General features: G+C 34.4%; 1 protein-coding gene and 1 non-coding gene across 2 annotated transcripts; one reads left to right on the top strand and one right to left on the bottom strand.

Moving 5' to 3' along the window:
* Nucleotides 1–763: 763 nt before the first annotated feature.
* Nucleotides 764–8166, top strand: LOC18427091 (SUN domain-containing protein 1). The gene is made up of 2 exons (XM_006836147.4): nucleotides 764–2697; nucleotides 7724–8166. Exons 1-2 carry the CDS (start codon nucleotides 1603–1605, stop codon nucleotides 8024–8026), a joined length of 1398 nt encoding a protein of 465 aa, XP_006836210.1. The 5' UTR covers nucleotides 764–1602; the 3' UTR covers nucleotides 8027–8166.
* Nucleotides 8167–13278: 5112 nt separating this feature from the next.
* TRNAE-UUC (transfer RNA glutamic acid (anticodon UUC)) lies at nucleotides 13279–13352 on the bottom strand. The gene has a single exon. It is a non-coding gene; the product is annotated as a tRNA-Glu (tRNA).
* Nucleotides 13353–16342: the final 2990 nt, after the last annotated feature.

The raw sequence follows: 16342 nt of genomic DNA, 5'->3' as shown, positions 1-16342 counted from the left end.
CCATCAGGTGAAACTAGGATTAATTTTAGAACCTCAAATTTTGGGATATAAACTCTTTAACATATAGATTCACAACAATAAAAAACATTTCCTACTTGTATCCTCCAAGCACAAGAAAGAAATAATATTTTAAAATTGAATAGAAACTATGTAATTTTTATATTAATTTTAATCCCTCCATAAAACAACACCTATAATTAATTTTAGGACCCCAAATTTTGAGATATAATCTCTTTAACATATAGATTCACCACAATAATTTTTTTTTTCCTATTTTCATCCTCTAAGCATATGAAAAGAATAATATCTCAAGATTGAATATAAAGTATTTAATTTGTAGAGTGTGAGATCTAAATGTTGGAAAAATCATATTTCAATTTTTTTTTAGAATAATTAGCTAGTGATTTTAAAATGGTTGTTAAAATTTGTTATAAAAAAAATCTTCCCAAAACATGACCAAGAGAGTAGAACTAAATTATACATGCGCAAAATATTAAATCATTATTTTCAAATATTATACCATCATTTTCCCCTCTCTTTCTGCCTTTTCGAATCGCAACATTTTTAACCCCTCTCTCTCTCCTCAAATCACAGCATTTTTTAACCCCTCTCTCTCCTCACATCCCAGCATTTTTTAACCACTCTCTTTCTCTCTCTTCAAGTCGCCACTTTTTTGAACCCCTCTCTCTCCAAAATCGCAACACGTTTGAACTCCTCTCTCTCTCTCTCTCCAAAATCGCAGCACTTTTGAACCCCTCTCTCTCTCCTCAAATCGCAACACTTTTGAACCCCCCTCTCTCTCTCTCCTCAAATCGCAACATTTTTGAACCAGCCATGTTAGAAAACTCAAGCACACCGTATACGAATTCAAATTCGTAAAATTGCATATTTGCTATGATCTTTGTATTTCTGGCTATTTTTTTTCCTTTTTTTTTGACTTCTTTGGTGTCTGGAATTTTCGACATTTGTTGACCTAGAACAATGCCACAGTTTTGAGAATCTAGGGTTTTAGAGCTGGTAATCTGGGGTTTAAAAGGGATTTGAGAGTTCTGAAAAGCTAGGGCTAGGGTTTTCTATTCTCTGATGCTTCGTGATTTTTAACTGGGGTTTTGAGCAACTAGGGCATTGTAAATTATTTGGATTCTTGGGGGTTAGGGCACTAAAGTGTTCTGAGTATGCTCGGTTTTGAGGATCTTGGGAAATCTGTTTTTGATTGAGATTATCAATTCAGGAAGCTTCTGAAACTCGAGGCTTTTCTGAGGAAATTGGGAGTTTGGTTGACATATGTAGCACTAACGTTTAGTAGTAGTTGAAATCCGGGGTTTTCAGAAGCCAAACCATTTTCTTGTTTATTGGGCTTTTGTCAGTTTAGACATTTGTTTCGAGGGCTTGAGGTAGCTGCTACCTGTAGTTTATTCTGTTAAAAACAGAAAAACTTCTTCAAACCAAGGGTATCGAGGAATTAGGGTCGTCTATTTCCCCAGATTGCACATTACAGTAGACCTGCTTTTCTCGGGCTTTGCGATAGGGCAATCCATAACCAGTTTTTACGGTTGATTAATCTTTTGTATTGAACATATAGGGTTTTGAGAAGCCCGGGAAATGTCTGCCCCATCAATTGCAGCAACTGCAAATCCCAATCCAACAAGCCCTCCCTCTAGTCTTGCACCTGCCCTGAGGCAAAGTGCAAGAAGAAGAGCTCTAGCAGTTACAGAGAAGAAATCAAACACTGACATACTTAGAAACGGGAAAACTGTAGAAGAGGATTTGAGTCATACGATAAGAGGGGAGATGGTTATAGAACCCAAAGATTTGCAGTCAAATTCTAAATCAAAAGAAGTATTGGCAAAGAAAGGTGTGACGAATCCTTTGGTTTCTCCTAGGCGTGGCAGGAAAGTTGTTACAAAGCCTGAGACACACAAGTGGGTCAAGTTTGCTAGGATTTTCATAAAGAATTTATTTCTTTTGTTGTGTCTTTTGGGGTTGGGCAATGCTATCATGAGATGGGTCAAAAGACCTGTTCATGTTCCTTCCATGGGGGCTTTGGACTCTGAGAATCGAATAACAGAGCTCGAGAGTTTCTTGAAAACAACCACTAAGATGATGCAGGTTCAGGTGGAGGTCATGGATTTGAAGATTTCAAATGAAATTGGGAATTTGAGGAGAGAGTTTGGACAAAAAGTTGAGAACCAAGAGGCTTCATTTTCCAATGAGATAAAGAATTTAGAGAGTAGGACTGTTGGGTTAGAGGAATCACTACATAAATTTAGTGATATGGGTCTCTCTTCAAAGGAAGATATCGTGGGTATGTTAAATGATTTGTTGCAGCAGAAGGGCTTTCACGGAAATGACCAAGGTTTGGGCTTGGATGATATTAGGACTATGGCAAAAGAGATTGTTGAGAAGGAAATTGAGAAGCATGCTGCTGATGGGCTAGGCAGGGTGGACTATGCATTGGCTTCAGGAGGAGGTAAAGTGGTTAGACACTCAGAAGCTTATTATTTTGGCAAGGTTGGGAATTGGCTTCCTGTTGTCAAAGGAAGAAATGGAGTTCACGATAATGCACAGAAGATGTTGGAGCCGAGCTTTGGGGAGCCTGGTCAGTGTTTTGCACTCAAAGGAAGCCACGGGTTTGTTGAGATTAGGCTAAGGACTAGTATTGTGCCTGAGGCTGTGACTTTGGAACATGTCGCAAGGGTATTGTTTTCATACCTCTTATCTTTTTATCCTTGTGCCTCTATGTTTGCAGCATTTCATTATAGCATTTTTTGTGCTTGTCCTCGTGTATTTGAAAAGTTTTGAAATGCTAAGATATGTTTCCATTATTTTCTGCAATATGCTGTGCTTCTTGTACTAGTAATCTTGACACGAAGATTGCATATGTAATATCCTTTTGCTTTAGAGTTAGCGGCAATTTTAAAATTTGTGATATAGTTGACTGGCGTGGTCGCACACTTTTCTTGTGGTGAAGAAAAGCTACACATTAATATTGAGAAAAAGGAAGGTCAATGGTGGAATTGTCTGGAGGGTTGGTTGGTGGTGGGTGGGTGGGATGGGAAGGAGGGAGGAGGGGTCTACTCACTGAACTTGAATTCCCTTCCCCCTCTCCCCCCAAAACAAAAAAAGGTTTACACACTTCACTAGACTTCAGGCAATTTAAATTTTCTTAGTGTAATTTTATTACAACTACCAGGTTGAACCTGGGAATTATGCCCAGGTTTTACAACAGCCGGTAGTTAGCCTTGGTTAAATTCTGCAGTAGATGGCTTTCTGGAATTTGGAGAGTAACATTGTGATCTTTGTTAAAATCTGCTCAAATCATCCTTTGAATGATACCTGATGCTGCTGACTGAAAGACACTTTGGCGGTATGAACTTGTGAATTGCTTTGTCTATTGACCTCCGCAGCAAAAGTTGATTCTTCAGACTTGGGAACTACCATCAGCAGCATGTCCCATATTCTACATAGTGATAATGTTTTAATGTCGTACTTTTCACTCTTTAAGGGTTGTCTAGCAAGGCAATTGATATACTCATTGGGCCGGCTTAGTATAAATTAGGGCTATTAGTTGTGTCTCAGAGGTATGTGGAGGCCCCTTACAATCAGGCCAGCACCTGAGGTCCTGGCCTGGGTCTTTCAGTTGAGACGGACTTCCTGGTTTGCTTGTCTTTTACACGTTATAAAATACCCAAGAATTTAACTTGCATGCCTGTTGCTTTTAGGATAGCTTCATTGTTTGAAAATTTTAGGGGTGTGAAAGTTATTGTTTTCTTTTTTTTGAGGACGGACTTCTTTGAGCATTAAGAGGGTTATGCCTTTCTTTTTTCTGCAAATGGATTTGACTGTTTCTTTTCTGAGCCCAAGACCTCACAGTTTGGTTTTGCATCATTCTAGAAATCCCTCGCCCCCCCTCCCCCGCTTTTAAACATTTCACTAGACTTCAGGCAATTTAAATTTCTTACTGTAATTTTATCGCAACTACCAAGATGAACCTGGGTTTTCCAACAGCCGGTTGTTAGCCTTGAATGAATTCTCCAGTAGATGGTTTTCTGGAATTTGGAGAGTAATATTGTGATGTTTGTTGAAGTCCGCTCAAATCATCCTTTGAATGATACTTGATGCTGCTGACTGAAAAGACACTTTCGTGATATGAACTTGTGAATTGCATTGTCTATTGACCTGAATTCAAACAAATTGGAGATCCACAGCAAAAGTTGACTCTTCAGACTTGGGAACTGCCATGCAGTAGCATGTCCCGTATTCTACATAGTGATAATGTTTTAGTGCTATACTTTTCATTCTTTAAGGGTTGTCTAGCAAGGCAATTGATATACTTGTTGGGCCGGCTTAGTATAAATTGGAGCTATTAGTTGTGTCTGAGAGGTAGGACCAAAAGGACGTAGTTGGAAGTAGTCCGAAAAGATATTGGGACTTATGGCCTCACTGAAGGTATGGCCTTTAATAGAGCAGAATGGTGGGCCAGGATTCATGTAGCCAACCCCAATTAATTGGGAAAAGGTTATGATGATGATGATGATGATGATGAGTTGTGTTTGAGAGGTACGTGGAGGCCCTTACAATAAAGCCAGCACCTGAGGTCCTGGCCTGGGTCTTTCAGTTGAGATGGACTTCCTGGTTTGCTTGTCTTTTACACCTTGTAAACCTAAAATTTTAGCTTGCATGACTGTTGCTTTTAGGATGGCTTCATTGTTTGAAAATGTTAGGGGTATGAAAGTTATTGTTTTCTTTTTTTTGTGGATGGACTGAAATATTCTGTGAACATTAAGAGGGTTATGCCTTTCTTTTTTCTGCAACTTGGTTTTACTGTTTCTTTTCTGAAATCAAGAGCTCACAGTTTGGTTTTGCTTCATTCTGCATGTTCTTAAAGTTAAGCATGGATTTATGTGCTCAAAGATAAGGTTTTATGATGAACAAGCTTTTATGTTTTCTGGAGTTATAAATAATAAATGCTTTGTTTTATGGAGGAATATTAAGCCTTGCCCCCTCCCTCTCTCCCTTTAATTTTTTTATCCTGATTTTGTGAAATCATGATTGTTGCCTTTAACTTCTAATTTGAATTTAGGTAAATTACATGTAAAGAATTTCTCAAAAAATGCTGAGGTGGAAAACAGAAGGCTATGGAGCATATGAAAATGGTTGAAATAGAGGTACACTGGATTTATTTTAAGAGGAAGAAAATGCGAATTAGGGTTGTGGTTTTGGATTAACATGTAGAAATCTTCACTCAAAGGATTTGGTTTATACATCCTTTCTTAAATCGTGAAGTTGGGAGTCATCAGTGAAAATATCAAACAAACTGTTATCTGCTGTACTCATATCATAAGAAAGAGGATTGAAAGAGGATTGAAAGAGGTTGTTGCATAATACAACGGGGATTGTGTAAAGTCACAGGCCAATTTAGGTTGCTGATGGCAGCCTTAGGAAGCAGAGCATGTGAACTACGTATGAACCTGTCAAACAAGTTAGATGAGCTTTTGGAAGGAAGGAAGAACTTGGTTTAATTTTAATGAAAGTTTACCAGGCGGATTACTTATTAAAAAATAAATCATGACTTGGAAGCATACTTTGTAGGCTCTATGATGCCGTGGTGGTGTCTGAGATAAAGTATGTCATTCCTGTGTCTACATGGTTTAGTTTGAATGCATGCTGTGATGACCATGGATGGTGAATATTTACCCAAAAAAACATGGATGGTGAATAAGAAATGTTGTAAGTTGTTATGGGCAGTGCTGCTTAGAAAATTATTGTGAAGGAAGCTCCTTGATATATTTTGTGAACCATTCAATACTCACTGCATAGAACTCTGCTGATATTTTGAGGATGAAAGGAGTCTCAGGGTTTACAAATGAAGCCAAGATAAATTCTTTATGTATTGCCACATGGTTATTGACGTTAAAATAAGCATGCGAAATGATTTTGCAAATTGTGAAGGATGCACTGTTTCTTTCTGCTAGTAATGCCAAATTATCCATTAAAATTTGGTATGTAAGGATGAAAAGCACAGTTATCCTACATAAGAAGGGATTATTGAGATGTATATATTGTGTGTACTTATTTGGATATCTGGTGGGTGCATTCAGTGTTATGTTTTTCGTCATTATCTGTGTACTAAAGAGGGGGCTTTTTCTTTTTTCTTTTTTATTTCCTCATTTTGATCACTCACTTTTATATTATGGGTGTAGCTGTTCATTTCATGTGTGAGAAGCGAATTTGTGTCATTTCATGGTAGTATTGGAAACATTTTGAGTCCTATCCCAATCAGCATTTTTTGAATCTTTTTTACATATTATTGCATGTTGCAGATAAAGCAAATTAGGTATGCCTGTGCAAAGCAATAATTGTAAAAATATCACCTCCCGTAAGGATGTGAAACCACTTGGAATGCTTCTACTGACCCCAGATACAATAGGGTTTGACAATATTCACTGTGCCCATGAGATATATTGGTTTTTTTTTTTTTTTTGAGAGAAGATAACTTGTATTAAGAGTAAGGAGTAAGTATACAAAAAAGGACCCCATTTACAGGGTCAAGTGACATCGTGAAAGAAAATTAGATACACAATTATGTGCAAGCTTCTGTGCATTCTTGATCTGAAAATTTGAGGCTATGACTGTGTACAAAAAGGTTTTAGGTGGAGATATATTGGTTTTTTAAAGTCATGCTTTGGAAAAATATCGTGCCTTTTTATTTTTTTATATGAGTTTTATTTTTTGCATGTATAGCACTGTAGATATAGTTCCTTAGCTCTGTGACGGTTGCAATGACTTACTTGGGATGTTTGTAACGTTCAGTGGAAAGCAATTTCTTCAATAGAGAGATTGTTAGATATGCATGAAACTTGACTTAGGTCCCAGTTCTCTTTCACCTATGAATCCTTGGGAGAGGTCAATTCTTTCGAGTTTCAGCTCTTTCAAATATCCAATGTTCAAGATTCTTCAATTTCTTTGTTGTTGAATGTCCCGTGGACCTGCCTGAAATTGTAAATGAGTATAAGTTTGTTGAGATCTGCCCATGCCTTTGCTAGAGGCATATCCATTTCTTTTGGGAATGTTTGGAAGGTCTTGGGAGCTTCTCTTGCAGTGTGGTGCTGTATACCTTTTTGGAATTCATGAAAAGTATAATCTCCTAGGATCTAGTATAAATTTTTGTCGAGCTAATTCTTTTGTCGAGCTTTTGAGCCTACAGAAACACACTAGACGCATAGGTTTAAAAACCATAACTCCGTAAGATGGAATGATTACCATTGTTAGTCTGGCATATCTGGTATGTTACACTTAAATCATGGGAAAATTATGGACTTAGCTCATTCTAGATTGATGACATCAGTTTTGTTGCCGCCTCAATATTTATCTCTTTTGTAGTCATTCACTAGATCATTCTTAGTGTTTCTATACCTTCTTCACCAGTTACATCTGTCAATACTATAGGCATCGAATGGAAACACTGAAGTCGTGATTGAACAACCCATCCATTCAAAAGGTTTTATGTCTCCCGCTAACATTTGACTGGAGTTTTGATATATTCAACATTGAGAAATTTTCATATCATGATATTGTTCTCGGCTGAAAAAGCAGTTTTTATTGGTTTTTGAGAGAATGAGTGTTGTGTGTGAGAGAGAGAGAGAGCATTGTACAGGGAACTCATGTCTAGGAAATGTGTATTTGTGAGTTCATGTAAACATGCATGTTTTGTTTATTGCAGAGTGTTGCTTATGACCGGACCAGTGCCCTAAAAGAATTTCGTATTTCGGGTTGGCCAAATGGGCGTGATGAGGACTCTTCGGTTGATCAGACAGAGAGAGTCCTCCTTTTTGGTGAGTTCAAATACGACCTCGAGAGGAGCAATGCACAAACATTTGACCTAAACCCAGCAAGCAGTGTGATCAACATTGTGAGGCTGGACTTTCTCTCTAACCATGGGAGCCCTTCTCATACGTGCATATATCGCCTAAGGGTTCACGGGTATGAGCCCGACTCCCTCATGCCACTTGCCATACAATTGTAGGGCACAACGCACACGTGATGCCTCTCTCTCTCTCTCTCTCTCTCTCTCTCTTTGTAGCTTGATATTTTGCAGTTTATGGACCTGCGTTTTGTCATGATTTTCCTGTTATGCAATGCATAATTGCCTTGGCCTCTGTAAAATGCTCTTCTCGATCCACCTTTCTCCTCTTCTCTCTTTCCTGTTTATGCCTTCATCTTTGCATTCTATTAAACTGAATTTTTGCCATGCTTTTACTGGTTCTTCGATGCGTAATTGCGTTTGCTCGCTGTACTGTGTTCTCTTGGTTTCTGCTTATGTTCTGCAATAGTTGTGTTGGCTGCTTTACCAGTTACCACCACCATACCCCCACCCCCACCCCCACCCCCACCCCCACCCCCAACCCCAACCCCAACCCCAACCCCAACCCCAACCCTCTCTCCCTCTCTCTCTTATCTACATTACCCCCTTGCTGTCTCTTGTCTGCATTTCTAAATTTTGTATTTTATGGATCTGACTTTTTCCATGATTTTTCAATTAGATGATCTCCATGGGTCCTTTATTGTGACTGTACCTCCAGTTCTCATGATTTCTCTCTCTCTATTGAAAGATTTTTTTTTTCTTTTTTTTCATGGATAAGTGAATGTATATTTCTTCTCCACAGAGATTTAGGTTTTGCCTGCATGGCTGTAGTTGGGAGTTGGGTATTCAGTCCTGCATTTCGGCTTATTTCTTGGGTTTACTCTCTCTCTCGCTCTCTCTGCAATGCCATCTATGTGTGTTTGGCAAATATCTTGTCCTTCAGGCTCCAATTCTACAAAGGAAAATTTATGAAACTTTCATGAGAGATGCAATGTTTGACATTTTTCTCATTTGGATCTATGCCAACCCATAATCAATGCGTCTTTTTATAGGTTTTTTGAATTTTAATCGGTGAGTAAAATGTTAAATAGTTCATCTCTCATAGGTATTTTTATAAATTTTCCTTATCCAAATGAGACTTTCTGGTGGCACTTCAGAGCCATAGTCTAGATTTTCATGGGACCATAAAGTCATAATTTTCTCCGGCAGGGAGAGAGAGAGAGAGAGAGAGAGAGAGAGAGAGAGATTTTTTAATCTCCCCTTTCCTGCAGAGAGAGAGGAGAGAGGAGAGAGATTTGTGTAAACTCTCCTTTCCTGCACAGAGAGAGAGAAAGGAGAGAGATTTGTGTAAACTAGCCTTTCCTGCACGGAGAGAGAGGAGAGAGATTTGTGTAAACGTTCCTTTCCTGCACAGAGAGGGAGAGAGAGAGGAGAGAGATTTGTGTAAACTCTCCTTTCCTGCAGAGAGAGAGAGAGGAGAGAGATTTGTGTAAACTCTCCTTTCCTGCACAGAGAGAGAGTAGATAGATTTGTGTAAACTCTCCTTTCCTGCACAGAGAGAGAGAGAGAGAGAGAGGAGAGAGATTTGTGTAAACTCTCCTTTCCTGCAATGTACGGCTCACACCTTAAAGCGATTGTGCCAAGTGTGTGGGAAAGGTTAAATGCAGATTAACAAGAAGGAAGAAATTTTTCTCTCTTTGATCTCTAAAGGTTATGGGTTTGAATCATTTGATTTTGTTTGCCTTCTGAATATTGAATTGGGAAAACCTGGTGAGAATGGAACTCTTACCTTCATGATCATTTCCACGTAGGGTCTGTTCTCTTGTTTAGTTTATTGTTTTCTTGTAATGAAGGAAGGAAAAAGTTTATAAAAGGATGCAACCTTATAATGTAGATCTACAGATGCACCTCAAAAATCCAGAAAAACCCCTTGATCATCTCGACATCGTGATGTATGACTATGAAAAATAAAAAGATTTCTACACGGTCCATTTTCAAGATTCTCATATGTTTATAGATCTATTTGATTATAACTATATTTGAAATTTAAAATTTTATAATTAAATATAAAAATAGATTTTGAGATAATCCTAAGAACATTTTACATCAAAATTATATACCATGATAAAATTTGAAAGTGCACTTTATCATGCATCCGTATGTCAACTGCACCAATATATATATATAATTTTGATGTAAAATGTTCTTAGTATTATCTCAAAATCTATTTTTATATCTAATTATAAAATTTTAAATTTAAAAAATGGTTAAAATCAAGTAGATCTATAAACATATAAAAATCTTGAAAATGGACGGTGTAGATAATATGTTGTAAAATGCACTATTTTTTAGACTTAAAATCGTTTTAGTTTTCATGGTCATACATCTCGATGTCGAGATGATCAATCAAAGGGTTTTTCTGGATTTTTGAGGTGCATCTGTAGTTCTACATTATAAGGTTGCATAATTATATAAATTTTTTCATATATATATATATGAGTAAGGATCTTACGAGACCTTCCCACACCCATGTGTGTAGGACCCCAAAGGATCACCCTTAAATTTGGCATAGATCTCTAGAAAAGCTATCATATGGGTGTGGGATTTGACTTTTCTAGAGATCTGTGCCAACTTTAATGGTGATCTTTGAGGTCCTACACACATAGATGTAAGAGGGGCTCACAAGGTCATTTCCCTATATATATATATATATATATATACTATGTTAAATATATACATGTATTATTTAATAATTAAAACTTAAAATATATAGTTATATTTATTAAATATTATTAAAATATTATTTAGATAATAGCACTATCCAGGTCGGGTCCAATTCTTGGATCCATACTCGGACCCTGCTCCGAACGTTGGGTCCCCTATTTCTCTCTCATGTTCATGAGTCTAAAGTATTGCTAATAAATGGGAAATGTTTATATGCTTTCCCTACAACATAGAAGTTCTATCCTCCCCTACCATCCAACCGTCCAATTTTGATCAAGAGAGTCACTCACCATTTGATCTTAGATCCGACGTCTCAAAGTATTTTACTTTTTAGTTTTTTTATATACCAATTGTATGAATATGAAATTTGGTACGTGCCATCTTCTCATTGGGGCGCACCTATAAAAAATATTAAAAATAATTTTTCGATAAAATATGATGACCGAAATACCCGTTGAAACTTTCAAGGGCATTTTGGTTATTTTATTTTATTGAAAAAAATTGATTTTATATTTTTCGCTAGTGCAAGTTTAATGGAGGAATGGACGTCCAAATTTTGGTGTCAAAATAGTTTATAGAAAAAAAATTAAAAATAAAATAGTGTAGAGACGTGATATTGTGATTGGGGCAATCTTAGCCCACCATTCAGAATGGACGATGGATAAGGGGGAGGATAGAACGTCTATTCTGTAGGAGGAGCATAGAAAGCTTGCCCCTACTAAATTGTGTGACAATGAGAAAGAAAAAAAAAAAGAACAACCAATGTCTCAAGGACCCGGACCTGAAAGGACTTGACCAAAAATAAAATCTTTAAATGTTATGTCAAATATATAACTGTATTATTAAAAAGTTATAAATAAATAGTTATATTTATTTAAATATTATATATTAAATATAGTTTAACATAGTAACACTATTCCAGTCGTGTTGGGTCCAATTCTTCTAATCCGGATGTCGGGTCCCGAGTCCATTCCCACCCCTATTTCTCTCTCACGTTCATAAGTTTAAATTCTTAAAAATAAGTTGTTTTTGATAATGAGAAAAAAAAAAAAGAATAACGGGTGTCTCAAGGACCCAGACCTGAAAGGACTTGATAATAAAAAAGGAAAATATTTAAAATAAAAAATTATATACTTACATGTTATGTTAATTATATGGGAAAAATTTATATAGAGCCGAGGCTCTAAACAATCAAATTTGAGCCTACCTCAAAAATTTCATCAGAAGAGGTTGTTTTGATGCCCAAATATCTTCAAATTGATCATCTCGACATCACGATGCATGAACATGGGAAAAAAATTGATTTCAAGTTTTGAAAATGGTATATTTTGTAACGCATTTTTGGGCCGTTAATCTTTAAGATTTTCAAGTTTTTATAGATCTGTCAATCTACACTACTTTTGAAGCTTTAATAAATAAATATAAAAATACATTTTAAGGCTATTACAAAGATTTCTAATATTGAACCACATTTCTCAACACTATTTGAAGGTAGGTTCTAATTTGATTGTTTAGAGCCTAGGCTCTATACAAACCGTACCCTAATTATATACATGTATTATTTAAATATTATAACTAAAAAAGATAATTATATTTATTTAAATATTATTAAATCTTACATATTAAATATTTATTTAGATAATAATACTATTTGGCTTGGTTACAATTCTTGGACCCATACTTGGATCCGGGTCTAGTCAAGATGTCGGGTTTCGGGTCCAACCACCCCTATTTCTCTATCATGTTCATGAGTCTAAATTCTTGCAAATAAATTGTTTGTGATAATGAGAAAAACAAAGAACAACTGATGTCTCAAGGACCTGGACATGACTTGATTGGATTTGATCCAAAAATAAAAAATAAAATTATTTAAAATATAAAAAAATAAATGTTATGTCAAATATATACATGTAGTATTTAAATTTTATAATAATATATATATATATAGTTATATTTAAATACTATATATTACATATTATTAAAATAGTTAACAACACTATTCGGGTTGGATCAAGTATTGGATCCGTACTCGGACCCAGGTCTGGTCCGGACGTTGGGTCCCGTCCATTCCCACCCCTATTTCTCTCTCATGTTCATGAGTCTAAATTCTTGTAAATAAATTGTTTGTGATAATGAGAAAAAAAAAGAAAGAACAACGTGTCTCAAGACCCCTAGGTTTACATTCTTGCAAATAAATGTAATGTTTGTCGATTAAGACTTGTTTTTTTTTTTTTAATAAAAAGAAAAGTGCTTAGAAAGCTTCCGTAAATGGAGTGTTTAGGTAGAATAAGATTTAATAAGATTTATTTAAAAAAAAGAGTTGCTTAGAAAGCTTCTGTAAATGGAATGTTTAGTTTAGGTAGAATAAGATTTAATAAGATTTTTTTTTTTTTAAAAAAAAAAAGGTGCTTAGAGAGCTTCTGTAAATGGAATGTTTAGGTAGAATAAGATTTAATAAGATTCTTTTTTTTAAAAGATTTTTTTAATGGAATGTTTAGATAGAATAAGATTTAATAAGAAGATTTTTTATGGAATGTTTAAGTAGAATAAGATTTAATAATATTTTTTTAAAAAAATATTGTTTTTTATGGAATGTTCAGGTAGAATTAGATTTTTTAGGTTTAAAATATGGAGTTGTTTATGGAATGTTGAAGTCTAGAATTTGAAGTGCTTTTTTTAAAAAGAGTCGTTTCCGTTGCCGGGATTTGAACCCGGGTCGTCTGGGTGAAAGCCAGATATCCTAACCGGACTAGACGACAACGGATTGGCGTACATTAATGGCTAAACTAATATTAAAGAGTTTACTTTATGTAGGGAAAAAATGCCTATGGATCTAACTTTGGTAGTCCGCCCGACTCATCTATTCATATGTGCTCCCCTTCATGATTCATGTTAAACATAGATTTTGGATCCAAATTCGTTGGGATCGATAATATGGGACATTAGGGGAAGATATATTTTAGAAATTTAAAAAGGAAAAAGTTTATATAAAAGTGAGACCCTAAACAATCAAATTAAGGCAGGCCTCAAAATTTTACTCAGGGCACGTTTGTTTTTGGGGGAACTTATTTTCCTATCACAAATAAGTCCCTAACACCATAGTAAATCAATGTTTGACGCACACAAAATGCTACAGTGTCCATAACTTATTGAAAAATTTTTATGCCTCAACTTTTTTATTATTTATTTATTTATTTATTCCATGACTAAGTCAAGAACTTGTATTTGAGAACTTATTTATGCTCAAGTCTTCGATATTTATTTTATCGATGTTATTTGTATTATTAGTGTAATATGATATATGTTATATATTATTTATTGTATATATTAAGCATATATATAATAATGTATATTATATATTTTAAACATATATATAATAATATAAATAAAATACTATTATAATATAATTTATAATATTACTATAGTATATAATTATATATAATACAAATATAAATTAATAAAATAAATATAATATACAAATGTTATGTCGTTATATTATGTTATACATGTTATGTTTATTTTAATTTAAAATATGATGCAATAATATTATAATAAATATTGTATTATATATTGTATATATGCACATATACAATAGTAAAATATATATATAATGTAAAAAATACATTATATTACTTATTATATTTTGTTATATATTATGTATTAATAATATAATATGTCATTACAATATAATAATATATATCGATTGTGACTTCGTTGCATGAAAAATAAATGGTCTCATTGTATATATATCATTTTATTTGTGCAACAAATTGGATAAATAATACATAAACCCATCATGTAAATCTTTGCAAGGCTACATTATCATGTGCACGTCTTATTTTTTACCATCACAGCCGCAAATCTGCCAGTCATCTATGATGATGGATGGCACAGGTCGATTTAAGGGCATTATTGAGAATTTCAGTAACTTTTTGTTAAAAAAAAAGAAAAAAGAGAGTAGGTCATTACGATGAAATTTAAAAAAAAATTCGATGAGAAAATCTTCAACCATCTTAAAAGTATAATAAAATTTTAAAAAGAATTTTACATAGTACCCCAAAATATGATATGACAAGAGGAGGTTTTACTTTTCAAATTTTTTAATTCTTAAATTTTACCCTAGATTCGAAGGGAAAGGTTTCTAGGCTTCCGTACAACGTAAAAGTTATATCCTTCCCTTACCATCCAGCCGTCCAATTTTGATCAAGAGCGCCACTCACCATTTGATCTTAGATCCAATGTCTTAAAGTATTTTATTTTTAGTTTTTTTAATACAATTTATATGAATATGAAATTTAGTACGTGCCATCTTTTCATTGGGGCGCAGCTATAAAAAATATTAAAAATAAATTTTTTATAAAATATAATGACCAAAATACCTTTTGAAACTTTCAGGGGTATTTTGCTCATTTTATTTTATTGAAAATATTTTTTTATATATTTTTCGCTAGTGCGAGTTTAATAGAGGAATGGACATTCAAAATTTGTTGTCAAAATAGCTTATAGAAAAATAAATTAAAACAAAATAGTGTAGAGACGTGACATTGTGATTGGGGCAATCTGAACCCTCCATTCAGAATGGACGGTTGGATAAGAGGGAGGATAGAACTTCTATGCTATAAAGGAAGCATAAAAAGCTTGTCCAAATTCGAAAAGTCTAATGTTTAGATTGCCAAAAGTACAAAAAAAGTAAGTCACTTTTGGATCTGTCTGAAACATAACAACTATTACATCTGTGTTTGGGTGGTTCAAAAGTTTATTTTTAAATAATTAGATTTTCAAACCGCTAAAACATTTAATATTTTTGGTATTTTGTATTGCTCAAATGTTAGACTTTCGAATTACCGAAATGCGATGTTCGAAAGTTGGATGGATGTAAAACAAGAATAAAAGCAACTCAAAAAAAATGACCTTACCGTAAAATGGCTGAAAATATGGATCCGTTTTTTTTATTAGGCCATCTTGCTTGAGGTCCGCACATAAATTTTTCAAATATTTATCGACAATGGATACTGTGGAATTATGAGTTCAACCATGTACCTCCCAATTATTTGGTTGAAAAGAACTGAAAACGCTCTTTTTTCGAAATTGAAATCCTAGAAAAACAATATATTTTGATAAGGAAAAAGTTTATATAATCTTATACTGTTGAAGTTAGGTACACCTCAAAAATCCTAGAGTGGAGGGTGTTCCGATATAAGAAAACCCTCCAACTAATCATTTCGACCTTGAGATGAATGGACACGAAGAACAAAAAGAATTTCAAGTAAAAAATATAGTGTATCTTGTAACAAGTTATATGGACAGTCTATTTTCAAGTGTTTATTGACCTGTTCGATTTGTACCATTTTTTAATTTTTAAAATATATAACTGAAAATAAAAAGATATTTTGAAGCCATCATAAGGTTTTTGACACCGAAACAACTTATTTAAACAAATTTTCTAGAAGTGCCTTACTTCTACAGTATAATGAGGCTACCTTCTACAAACCTCACGGCTCCATTTCAATAGTCAAAGTTTAATGACTTAAATACCTCTGCATGCTCTCATTTTCGGATGGAACATAATTTTTCAAACAGATATGCAATTCAAAGTTTGGAGCCTTAGAGTAACATGGGTCTCTCTTATCCATATTTTAAATCGGGTGATTGTAAGTGTGTCCTACATTTTACTCAAAAGTTAAATTTTTTTTTCTGGACCTCATGCCACTCAATCTAATATTTAGCTAATAATTGTTACGTCCTTGTAACAAA

The sequence above is a fragment of the Amborella trichopoda genome, chromosome 1 (genome assembly GCF_054954075.1).
Source record: "Amborella trichopoda isolate Santa Cruz 75 chromosome 1, AtrichopodaSantaCruz75HAP2 v2.0, whole genome shotgun sequence".
In the NCBI taxonomy this organism is placed as follows: Eukaryota; Viridiplantae; Streptophyta; class Magnoliopsida; order Amborellales; family Amborellaceae; genus Amborella; species Amborella trichopoda.
The sequence above is the reverse complement of the archived record's forward strand: the minus strand, read 5'-3'. Positions and strand labels throughout refer to the sequence as shown.

Excerpts from the sequence above, each read along its gene's own strand:
- LOC18427091 (XM_006836147.4), top strand. The coding sequence starts at position 1,603 with ATGTCTGCCCCATCAATTGCAGCAACTGCAAATCCCAATCCAACAAGC. Across the intron at positions 2,698-7,723 it reads CTTTGGAACATGTCGCAAGG|AGTGTTGCTTATGACCGGAC; the intron begins GTATTGTTTTCA and ends TGTTTATTGCAG.